Source organism: Mirounga angustirostris, unplaced genomic scaffold, assembly GCF_029215605.1.
Source record: "Mirounga angustirostris isolate CCGP_5_RB_7025 unplaced genomic scaffold, mMirAng1.0.hap1 SCAF_16, whole genome shotgun sequence".
Lineage (NCBI taxonomy): Eukaryota > Metazoa > Chordata > Mammalia > Carnivora > Phocidae > Mirounga > Mirounga angustirostris.
The window spans coordinates 43,363,438-43,375,727 of NW_026991724.1; the positions used below are offsets into that span (position 1 = coordinate 43,363,438).

Here is a 12,290-nt window from a genome sequence, read left to right on the forward strand (position 1 = left end):
TTTGGTAGCAAGCAACAGAGACTGGTCTCTTCCTTAGTTCCCCTGTTTATCTGGGAAGTGCATGTGTGTGCCAGGAGAAGGAGATAAATGCAAAGATCAAACTCCTTGGTTCTAGTGGAGGGTAGAGCTGAAGAGAAAGAAAAGCTAAATATTAAGATCTCTGGACCCCATGGTTCTAGGCTAAAAAACTAATGACTGAGGAAATGACTGACTGAGCAAACAACAGGGGGTGAGTATACATCCGGGGGAAAAAATTCTGAGAGCAGGGATCAGGCCACAGATGGCAAAATGGAGACCCATTCCCTAGGTCAAGAGGCAAATGTGTTCTGACTTTGTTTCCTCAGATGTGTGCACCTGGACAGGAATCCAGGAGCTTCTAACCTGGAGCTCCATAGAGGGGGAAAGGTGAGGAAGGAACAAGGGTGGCTCAGAGGTTGGACCCAGCCCACAGGGAGAGGGAACACATGGGGGAAAGACACGGGAGCCTGAGCACAACTCCCCTGTAAAGAGACACACAGGCATACCTCCTGAATCCCTGACACTCTCCCGAGTCGGACGGCATGTCGGTGCCCTCAGCCTCTGGATATTTTACCAAGTGACTTACTCTCTCCAAAGCTGCCAGCACACTTCCACTCATGGGCACCCACTCAGTGCTCAGCACTGGACTGTATGCTTTATACATGCCATCTCATCCACAGTTCACCAAAAACCCTGGGAGGTAAGTATTCCCATCCTCACTTGACCAAAAAGGAAGCTAAAATTCAGAAAATTCATCTGCTCCAAGGTGCCAGTGAAGGGACTTGGGTTTGAGCCCACATCTGCATGACTCTAAATGCCATGCTATTTCCACCAGAACAAGACGCAGGCTAGGCGAAACCAATCTGTCTCAACCAAGAGGGCAAAAGTAACCTGTTGAGGGCCGAGGACAGGAGACCACATAGGAAAGAAAAAATTGAAGACTAAAAGGAAAGAGGAAACATCTTTTCCGAAAATGAGAAGAATTACAAAAGAAATTGCCTAGAAAAGAGAAGATAAGATCATCTGACTTAAGAAATGGGAAAAATGCCTGGGAATGAAAAAATAATTCAGGACCTAGGGACAGAGAAGCTGGGTTTGGAAGTCAGAGTGAGGATCTCTAGGGGGAGAATGAAGATGCTGGCGGGCGCCCCATCCTTCAGGTTTGAGAGGAGACAGTGTTCAATTACTGACCTTCCTCTCTCTGGTCACATGACTTGTGATAGTATAAAAGCTTTCTACCAGCAGGTTCCTTACAATTTTTTCCTGTGTGAAATGGGCAGTAGCAGTGGCTAAAGCCCTGTTCCTCTTTCCCAGAAGCTTTCAGACTTCCCTTCAGGACTAATCCCAAGAAGCCATCTCTCTGGACTGAAGACAAGGCAAGGCAGCTGGCTCAGTGCTTGTGCTCTGGGAAGAGATGCTGGGATCTGGAGTGGAGGGGAAGGGGCTGGCGGGCTGCCGGAAGTCTGTGAGAAACAGGATGTGAGGCTCATACATGGAGACAGGAGCCAGTGGAGGTGGGATCGAGGAAACAGACCGGGACCTCAAGCCCAGAGAGAGGATGGAGGGGCTGGGCTGTGTTTGGGCAGCAAGGGTTATAAGCCAAGTAGAAACTGAGTGACCCCGTTGAGAGTTCTTCTGCTGATAGTTAAAACACTGAGCTTTTCTGAATATGGTCTAAAGTCTTTTAGGGGACAAGCCCCAAAAGATAATACAGGCTCACCCTTCCTTCCCACTGCCCCTCCCCCATACCTCATTAGCTTCCTCTTTTCAGTAATAGTCCCAGAGTCCGGCACTGGTCAGGGGAGAAAAAAGTGGAGGAGAATCTGTGTTCTGCAAAAGGAGAGGAAGACAAGGTAGGGGGATCGGTTGGGGGGCCAGGCACCTGCTTCCTGGGCGTGTGGCGGGGTCCTGTGGAGAGCCGGGACTGGGTCTCACAGCCGAGAGACAGCTCACAGGCCTCCCCTCGTGAGATGAGGCTTGCCTTTTCTCTCCATGGATCTTTGACTGAGTAAAGAACTTAAGGAAAGGTGGAAGCTGATAACAGCAACTTCCTGTATCTGTGAGGAGAGGAGAAAGCCAAGGGTTGGTCCCCCCCAGAGACACATGATGGCCAACGTAATAGCTACTGCTTAATATCCCGCCCCAGGCAAAGTCAATAATTGCTCTGGGCAGTTCTGGCGGGTGGTGTGAGCAAGCAGCGGCAGCAGCAGAAAGCTTTGGCCTGGGAAGGGGAGAGCACCAGGGAGGATGTCCCCATCCTGAACCTGGCAGGGGTGGGGCTCAGGCTGGGAGTGGGACTTCCTGACCCTGCCCTTTTCCAACCTCTTCCAGAGCCAACATGACCAACTGGCGCAACTCCCTCATCCTCACGGCCTACATCGCCATCTTCCTCACTGGTCTCCCTGCCAACCTCCTGGCGCTACGGGCCTTCGTGGGACGGGTCCGCCAGCCCCACCCTGCCCCCATCCACATCCTCCTGCTCAGCCTGACGCTGGCGGACCTCCTGCTGCTGCTGCTGCTGCCCTTCAAGATAATTGAGGCTGCGTACGACTTCCGCTGGTATCTGCCCGAGTTGCTCTGTGCCCTCACGGGTTTCGGCTTCTACAGCAGCATCTACTGCAGCACGTGGCTCCTGGCCGGCATCAGCATCGAGCGCTACCTGGGAGTGGCTTTCCCCGTGCAGTACAAGCTGTCCCGCAAGCCCGTGTATGGAGTGATCGCTGCCCTGGTGGCCTGGATCCTGTCCTTTGGTCACTGCACCATCGTGATCATCGGTCAGTACTGGAACTCAACCAAGAATGCCACGAGTGACAACGGCATCACCTGCTACGAGAACTTCACCGAATCTCAGCTGAAGGTGGTGCTTTCTGTGAGGCTGGAGCTGTGCCTCTTCCTGTTCTTCGTCCCCATGGTGATCACCATCTTCTGCTACTGGCGCTTTGTGTGGATCATGCTCACCCAGCCCCACGTAGGGGCCCAGAGGCGGCGCAGAGCTGTAGGGCTGGCTGTCGTGACGCTCCTTAATTTCCTGGTGTGCTTTGGGCCTTACAACGTATCCCACCTGGTGGGGTTTTACACGAAGAAGAGCCCCAAGTGGAGGGTGGAAGCCGTGGTGTTCAGTTCCCTCAATGCCAGTCTGGACCCCCTGCTTTTCTATTTCTCTTCGTCAGCTGTGCGCAGAGCCTTTGGGAAGGGGCTGCAGATCCTGCGGCATCGGAGCTCCTCCCTGTTGGGACGCAGAGGCCGAGAGACAGCAGAGGGGACAAATGCGGACAGGGGTGTGAGTCAAGCAGAGGGAGCTCCGAGTTCTGACTTCACCACAGACTAGGGGTGCCCTGGACCTTTGGAGGCACTCTGGGTAACACAGGCATTGAGCAGCCTGGGAGAGGGGGAACATCAGGGTTCCTGTCTCAGGGTCAGAAATCCTCAGACCCATCCACTACTGGGGCTGTAAAATCCTCTCTCAGCGGCTTGGTATCCCTTCCTGACTGAAGTTTTCTTCCCAAAGGAGCACAGCTCCAGGACCAAAGGAGAAATGGTTAGGCACAGAAGCACTCTGAGACTGGAGTTTCAGAAGCAATGTAGCTAATACAAATTCAGTCCTTGGGAGATGGTTGGTAGCTGGGGATGATCGGGCTGAAGCAGTGTCCTAAAGCAATCTTGCTACAAGCTTTGAAACAACACCTAGACACTGGTCTAGCTGTTGATACTAGAAAGGAGACAACGGGAAAGAGATGGAAGAGAATACCAAATGAGGTCATATGAGTCAAGAGGACTAAGAGGGAGGACCAGGAACTGTGACTTCTAACGATCTGGGTTTGTACTGTATCGCTTTGATCTGCTGCTTTGTAAGTATGCTCCAGTCATCTCCACATGTGTATCTTGCCTCCCCGTATTAAACCTGCCTGAAGTCTGGGTCTCGTCTTCTCCCTCTGTGGCACCCCCACATGGGTCAGGACACAGCCTGGCGCCCATCAGTCAGAGGTTAACACTGACTAGCACAGGAGTAGACAACCTGGTCTGGCAGACTGAAAATAAAGACGGTAAAACTCTGAAGCGTGTGTCCACAATGTTTGTGCTTTTCTGCAAGCTCAGGGAGGGCGAACATGCAATGAAGAAGCTGACTCAGTAGCACAAGGGGAGGGTGATGCATGTGAAACCACAGAAGTATTTTAAGGTCAGGATGTAATGAATGGAGTTAGGGAGGGGGCCGGTGGAATCCTGTTTCCTCTGATGAACAGAGACGGGACATAGAAAGAGGATGTGGGGTGAATCCTGACTTAACATTACCAGGTGTATCTCAGGGGTCTAAAACACGTGACCCTCCCGCTTAGAAACCTGCAGTTTTCCTATTGTCAAAAGTTTTCATCCCAGGAACTCCTATCCTATCATTCCATTGCCTACTTCATATCCTGTCTCCCTGCCCAATCCCACCTTCTTAACTCACTTCTCCACAATAAGGACCCCTAGCCAGCTCTGTCTCGTTAACTGCCCCTTGCCCCAGCCTAGTGGTCTGCAAGAGAGGTTATACAGCAGAATTGCATGCAGAGGTACAAAGACAGTACACATGGCAGCCCCCAATCTACTGACTCTTTGGGGTGGGAGAGCAGATGAGCTTTTAAAAGCTCCCCAGTGATTATGCTAGGCAGCTCAGGAAAGGAATTGCTGGCCCAGCTTGGAGGCCCAATCTGTCCAAGAAAGTGCTCTTCAGAGAGACCCTTCCTGCTTCTTTTTTTTTTGTTTTAAGACTTTATTTATTTGAGAGAGAGAAAGAATGAGAGAGAGAGAGCACACGAGAGGGGGGAGGGTCAGAGGGAGAAGCAGACTCCCTGCCGAGCAGGGAGCCCGATGCGGGACTCGATCCCGGGACTCCAGGATCATGACCTGAGCCCAAGGCAGTTGCTTAACCAACTGAGCCACCCAGGCACCCGACGCTTCCTGCTTCTAAGTTCCTCCCACCACAACCCCACATTCCCTCATCTTCTGCTTACTTTTTCCACTTTCGTAAAACCCCACTCAATATTCACTTTCTCCCGAAGGACTTTCCTTATTATTCCCACCCAACGAAGAGCTCACTTTCTGTTTTCCTTCCTCAAACACCACTGGACTGGTGTTAAGAGCCCTGACTTCACTGTCGGTTCCGCTTCCTAGCTGGATGGCCTTGAGCAAGTCCCAACCTCCAGCCTCTATTCCCAAACCATAATCATGAGGATGACGTACGCCTCCCAGGGTTATTCTGAAGTTCCAGTCAGACTGTATATATAAAATTGCTGAAAAAATTTACAGTAACGCTTAGCTCTAAGATAGTGACCCAAGTGAAACACAGATATACCCCCGCTTAAAGTAAATATAGTAAATACAAATTTAAAATGATGGAAATCACATATGAGAGAGACAACTATATAGGATGGTTTGATAGTAATGTGTGAGAAAGAAATCTGGGATTTTCTGCTGACTGTACATCTGGGATGTATTACACCTTCCAAAAAAGCTAATTTGATTTTGGGTGCCATTAAAAGAAATAGAGTCTAAACAAGTTGAGGGTAATCTCACTTTACTGAGGTCTTAATCAGTAGCATGTTCAGCATCTGAGCAGCACATTTTTTTCAAAGATTTATTTGTTTATTTTGGGAGGGGGCGTGGGGGGGGGAGGGGCAAAGGGAGAGAATCTCTCAAGCAGATTCCCCACTGAGCAAGGAGCCCGAGGATCCCACAACCCATGAAATCACAACCTGGGCTAAAATCAAGAGTCAGACACTCAACCAACTGAGCCACTCAGGTGCCCCATGAGCAGCACATTTTTTAAAAGACATTAATTCAGGGGTGCCTGGCCAGCTCAGTCAGTAGAACACGTGACTCTTGATCCCAGAGTTTTGAGTTTGAGCCCCACATTGGGTATAGACATAACTTAAAAATAAAATCTTTAAAAAATAGTAAAAAGAAAAAAAGACATTAACTCAAGGAATCAAGCCCAGAAGAATTAACCAAAATGTTTTGGAGATTTAAAACCATATAATGACGATGACGATTGATGACAGTGATATGTAATAAAAGCCAGACACCGCTCCAGAGAAGTAGCCTGAGATGATTAAGGGAGCTTTCCAAGGTCAGCAAGTGAGAGGAAGTATGAATCCAGATCTGCCTTTCTCCAAAGTCCCTGCTTTTCTCATTGACTCATGAGAAGCAAGTAAGAGAATGCTGGACACATGGCTGAACCAAGATGAGGTCCATCTCATGGAAGACGCATTCTAGGTAGCTCCACAGGGAAGAATGACGACCATGGGCAAAAGAGGCAGGGAGCTGCCTCTCAAACAGTCAGGGCTGTTTAAATGGAATTGAGTTAACTCAATAAGGTAGTCACTCCCCAGTTCCAGGAATATTGAAGTGGAAGATAGAAAACACCCATCCTGGGACACTGAGGAAACTCACACATCTTATAAAAGCCGAACCAGTTAACTGCTAAACCCCTTCCAGCTCAGGGATTCCCAGGGTTTCAGGGACACAGCTGCTCTTGCCAATCACGAAAGCGAAAGAAAATCTCCCGACCTGGTCTGAGATTTTCAGGGTGAAGCTTTTGCTACTCACTAACAAGTAGTTGGTCTGTATAAAAGTCACTTGATATACAGCCCATTTCTTCACTGGGAAATTAATAACTCATTTGTTCAAAAAATATGTATTGGTTACCTACTATGAGCCAGGTACTTTTCCAAGGGCTAGGGATACAGAGTATGTAACAGACAAGGTACCTGCCCTCTTGGGGCTTCCATTCCAATGGGAAAAAATTGTTAATAAACAAGTAAACAAGGTAATTTCAGAATGTGGCAAATGGTTTTTACAACTGGACTAAAACAGGGACATGGGAGAAAGTCTAACAAGAGGTTAAGGGAGTTCAGAAGACTCTCCTGAGTCAGTGATGTTCAGCGGAGACCCGAATGATGAGAAGGAGTTGCCATACAAAGGCCATGGGAAGAGCATTCCAGAAACAGGAACTGCTGATGCAAAGGGAGGGAGAAAGCCTTAGCTTCCCAAAGGCTGAGAGAAGGCCAGTGTGGGGCTAGAGCAGTAGTCTACAAACTTGGGTATATATGAGAATCACATGGAGAGTTGGCTGAAGCAGATTACTATCTTCCCTCCCCACAGTTTCAGAATGAGTAGGTCTGGGATGGGACCCAAGAGTTCGTAGTTCCAACAATCCTAGGTGATACTGGTACTGGTGACCCAGCATTATGACCACACTTTGAGAACCACTAGGCTGGAATGCAGTGACTTATGGAGACAGCCACGAAGATGAGGTCAAGGAGGTCAGCAGGGACCAGACCATGCAAACCTTTAGGCCATAAATAGAAGTCTGAATTTATTCTAAGAGTTTTGGAAGCCATTCAAAGGTTTTTAAGCAAGAAAGCGGAATGGTCTGATTTCCATCTTAAGTCAATCACTCTGGTATCTGCGCCCACCACTGAAGGGAGATGTTTGTTAGGATCAAGGAGATAATGCGCATGACAGAGCTAAGAACCGTAACACACCACAGCAACCATGCAGGGTTTGCATTGGACTGGTAGCTCCCTGAAAGTGGGGGCTGTTTCTTCTTTCAACCTAACAACTAGGTTTTGGGATTGGTTGGGGGCGTGGAGTGGGTAACAGCAGGGTGGTGGGGAGTGAAGCCCTGATTTGCAGCACCTCCCCATTACCCCCAGGGCCAGTTTCTACCAACATCAAGACGCTGAGGTTAATAATCAGTTCTTGCAAGCCAGCTCAAGCACATCACTGGATGTACCTCCCGACACATATGTTCAAGTGGCAGACAGAACCACATCCTATTTGAGAAAATTTTCTCTCTCCCTGGCTACGCGTATAGTACAAGGCTCTGGCACAAGACTTTTGACATAATAAACACTGGCTAAATGTGGCTCGCTGGGCCTGATCCAAGAGGATCCGGTTGGCTGGTTAGATTGTGAGACTTCTCTGAATCCCCTGTAGGATGACAGATGGGTAAATAGAAATATTAGTGCCTGGTTAATGAATAACACAGACAGCAGCCTAGAGCCGCTACCAGGAAACAGGGGTGGAGGGAGCTGGCTCAGCCTGACTTGGGGGCCTGACCAGCAGGAAAGGGGAACCTGGCATTGACTATTTCACTTCCTCTTTCTGGAAAAGATGCTGTTGTGCCCCTTCCTCAGCCATTCTCATCTGACCACACAGCCAGAGGTCTCCTGTAGTAGGGTTGTGTGCGGCGATCTCCGTGGTCCAAGAAGGCAGGGGTGGGCAGCCTGGAGAGAGTCTGAAGGAAAACATACAGCCAAGATTCCAACCACTCCCTTAGACTTCCCTGCACCTTACCTCCAGGTTTTTGTCAGTTCTTTTTTTCAGCTTTCTCTACCTTCTGCGGTTAAAGACTTTGGCCCCGTTTTGTTTTTTTTTTCTCTAGTCACAGGAAATGAGGACATTTCTCTTCTACAAATTGCACATTCAACCAGGAAATTGGGCCAAAGATCTCTAAGTCCTCAGTACTGGCAGTCCAGTAACCCACTTGGCAAAGGTTTCAATGTCTGGTAAGGAAGAATATGGGAGGTACGAGGTGGGCGGGGGGGGGGGGGGCACGGGTGGCTGTCCACCAGTAGCTTATCCAAGGAGGGGCTGCCCATAACTCCAGTAAAATTTCAGGCTCCCTCTCCCCAGACGTTGTCCCCTGCCATCTGGGAGGCCAAACTAGGATCAGCCTCAAGGAGACAGTGTTAGGAAAGTAAATATACTGCTCTCAAATCTAGATGTTTTAAATAAAAAGCCAATACGCACATACGGTAGCCTAGAGTCTCTTAAGTGTCACAGCAGACATTACGTCATTCGACCTTCCATGGGTGTAGGCATTCGTTAACCCACAAATGTTTACTGAGGCCTACTATGTGTCAGGCCGTTTCAGGTGCTAAAAACGTAGCACTGAACAAGGACAACATTCCCTGCTCTCACGCAGCTCACATTCCAGTGGGAGAGCAGACAGGAAGACCAATACGAAGACACTCTGAGGCAGGGCTAAGAGCCCTGAAGACACTAAGGCAGAGTCAGGGGTAAAGAATGACCTTGAGAAGGGGAAGAGGAGGCTACTTTTGAATGAATGGCTTGGAAAGGCCTCTCGAAAGTGACATTTGAGTTGCAACCAGAATGCCAAGAAGGAATCATGCATGCCAAGCATTGGGGTGGGAAGGCGGCGGGGGGGATGAGGAATGCTCCAAGCAAGGGGTTCAATGCAGTACAAGGCTTGGATAAGCTGAACTTGCACAAAGAACACAAAGGCCAGAGTGACTGGGGCTTAGTGATGGCTGAAAGAGCGAGCAAGGGTCAGATCACAGGGGTTCTCGAAGGTTTATGATAAGAAGCACAGCAGAGGGGTGCCTGGGTGGCTCAGTCGATTAAGCGTCTGCCTTCAGCTCAGGTCATGATCTTGGAGTCCTGGGCTCCCTGCTCAGCGGGGAGCCTGCTTCTCCCTCTCCCTCTCTGCCTGCTTGTGCACTCTCTCTCCCAAATAAATAAATAAAATCTTTAAAAACAAAACAAAAAAGCAGCAGCAGAGCAGATGTCTTCTCCCTACTTAACAAGAAAAGCTGAGGCCCAGAGATGTAAAGTGTCCCGTGCCAACCCTCATCAAGATGGTTTTCTGACCCCAGCTCTGGGACCCCAGACTCCCTCTCAAAATGAGATGCACACACTCTTTCACTCTCTCAATCCGTTACCCCACTGTGGAAGAGAAAGGTGGGCAGAAAACATGATCCAGGCTGTGGGCAGTTTTGGGGGTATAGAAAGTTGTGGAGGGAGGGACAGACTGACTGGCGAGGTTCTGAGGAAAGAAAGGAACCAGATGTGGAACAGACGCCTGAGTGTGAGAGCGGAGACCAGCATGGAAATCTAGCTTTTGGGACGGAGCCGTGGCCGAGGAGAGGCGGGATGCCTGGGCTCTGAGGATGAGATGGAGGTAACCAAGAAACTTCCCATGCTGTCCCCATATCCACTGGCCTGGAGCAGAAATGGCAGTATGAGGACAGAATCGTGCCACTTTGGGGAATCGCAGAAAGCCTCCGGTCCAATGATTCTCAACCCAGGCTGCACTCTGGAGCCACCCAAGGAGCTTCCAAAAATGCCAGAGCATTTGGGTTTTATTTTGTTAAAGCTCCCCAGGTGCTTGGGAAGCTCAGAGGGTTGTGAATCACTGGATCTAGTCCTGATCCTCTGCTGGACCAGCCAGGGGGCTTTCCAGGAAGGCAGCAGGGCATGGTGACGGGGTCTGAATTCAGGCTTGCGCTGTGCATCTCGACTTCTCTGGGCTTTAGTTTTCTAACTAAGAAAAGGGGCTGGGGCTCGTAAGTCATCACATTACTGTGAGGACTGAATGAGTTTAATGTTGTATATACAAAACAGTTCGAACAGTGTCTGACAGATGTTCACACACCTTTATACAAGGCAATCTTTTTAAAAGGTAAGGCCATGCTTCTGCAAAGCATGCTTCTGCCTCCAAATGCTTCTCCTGGCTCTCAGAATAAACCTCCCACCCTCCCCACGGCTGGCAAGGCCCTGCAGGACCTCATACTCATCCATCTGCCCAAGCTCTTCTCCCTTTCCCATACCCCCTCCCTCCCACTTCATCTTTCGGGCCTCAGAGCCTTTGCAGGGCTGTTCTCTTTTCCTGGGGTCCCCTTCCCCTAGCTCTCACAGTGGCAGAGTCTCATCTTTCAGGTGGTCTGTGACTTACATTTCATTTGTTCGCTGGACTTTTTCCTCAACCCACTCCAAAAGTGCCTCCCTCTGATACACTCACTCCATTATCCCGAGTTACTGACTTTACTGCATTTACCACAATCTGAGATCATCTATTTTTGTCTTACTTGTTATTTTCATGAAAGATACACATACACATACTTTAATGAGTCAAATGGTTTGCTATGAAAAACAGCATCCCTCATCCTCTCACCCCACCCAGGACATTTACCCCTTCCTGGAGGCAATGGCTTTCACCTCTTTTCAACTAATGATACATCCTTTGTGTTTCAAAGAAAAACTTTACATTCCTCTACTTCTTCATTTTTTCATATCAGGTTTTATCTGTTAATTTCTCCCAATAGCAGATTAGGATTTAGCTCTCCCCAATACATGAACACACATGTACCTTCCCACTCGATATCCCAATTATATCATAACTGTGTTAGAACCGGGCACCCGGGTGGCTCAGTCAGTTAAGCGTCCAACTCCCAATTTCGGCTCAAGTCATGATCTCAGGGTCATGAGATCGAGCCCTGCGTCAGGCTCCGGGCAAAGTCTGCTTGTTCCTTTCCCTCTGCTCCTCCTCCTGTGCTCGCTCACTCTCAAATAAATTATTTAAAAATAAACAGCAATAAAATAACTGTGTTAGAACAATATTCAATGTTTACAGTATTGTGACTATGTAAATAGTGGAGCTCTATAGTACACCAGGATTACTCTTCTACCCCACACAACTTCTTCCCATCCCCTAGAATTAATTATTGCCTTATTTTTCATTTGCTTACTTTTCTACATACATATTTCCCAAATTCTTTGCCAATACCTTCAGAGGTATTGGTATCTTCAGAGGTATCTGAAGAAATCTCTCCCAGAACTTTCTGACCTGCTCCCATGTGGACTGGTGGCCGTTTATGCCAGGTATATAGCTAGCCCCTGGATGCTCTTGAGAGGCTTTTTGCTTCTCTGCTCTTCTTTCTCTTCCTTGGTTCATGCCCTCCAACAGCTTCTTTAGAAAGTAAATGTTTTGGGGCTCTGCACGTCAGAAATTATTCTACCTTCATGCTTAATTGGTAAGGACTACATGTGGAATTCTAGATTGGAAATATTTTTGTTCAGAATTTTCAAGGCATCACAATACTGCCTTCTAGCTTCCCGTCTTGTGGAAAATTCCCAAAACACTTTTGATTCCTTGCTTGTGGCCTTTTTCTCACTGGAAACCTGTAGGGGCCTTATGTTTCTCACAAGTATTTTAAAATTTCATCCTTTTGTGCTAGGCACTCAATGGGCTCTTTCCATTTGCAAAATAATATCCTTCAGTTTGGGGAACTTCTCTTAAAACATGTTGTGGTTATTTCCTTGCTTTGATTTTCTCTCTTCTCTCTTTCTGAAGACCCATCAGTTGGGGCATATTGGACCTCCTCAGCTGACCTGCTAATTTTCCCTTCTCTCCTATTTTCCAGCTCTCCACTTTTTTTTTTTTTTTTAAGAGAGAGAGAGTATGAGGGGGGTGCAGAGGGAGAGAGAGA

The 12,290-nt window shown here is 48.5% G+C and overlaps 1 protein-coding gene across 2 annotated transcripts; it reads left to right on the forward strand.

Annotated features, from left to right (window-relative positions):
- The first annotated feature begins 1,254 nt into the window (after positions 1-1,254).
- On the forward strand, positions 1,255-4,074 carry FFAR2 (free fatty acid receptor 2). 2 transcript variants are annotated; one of them, XM_064580335.1, is made up of 3 exons: positions 1,255-1,394; positions 1,790-1,871; positions 2,350-4,074. In XM_064580335.1, exon 3 carries the CDS (start codon positions 2,357-2,359, stop codon positions 3,344-3,346), a length of 990 nt encoding a protein of 329 aa, XP_064436405.1. In that variant the 5' UTR covers positions 1,255-1,394; positions 1,790-1,871; positions 2,350-2,356; the 3' UTR covers positions 3,347-4,074. The 2 variants fall into 2 exon arrangements, with proteins under 2 accessions (XP_064436405.1, XP_064436406.1); XM_064580336.1 differs by lacking the exon at positions 1,790-1,871 and having other exon boundaries at positions 1,264-1,394.
- Positions 4,075-12,290: the final 8,216 nt, after the last annotated feature.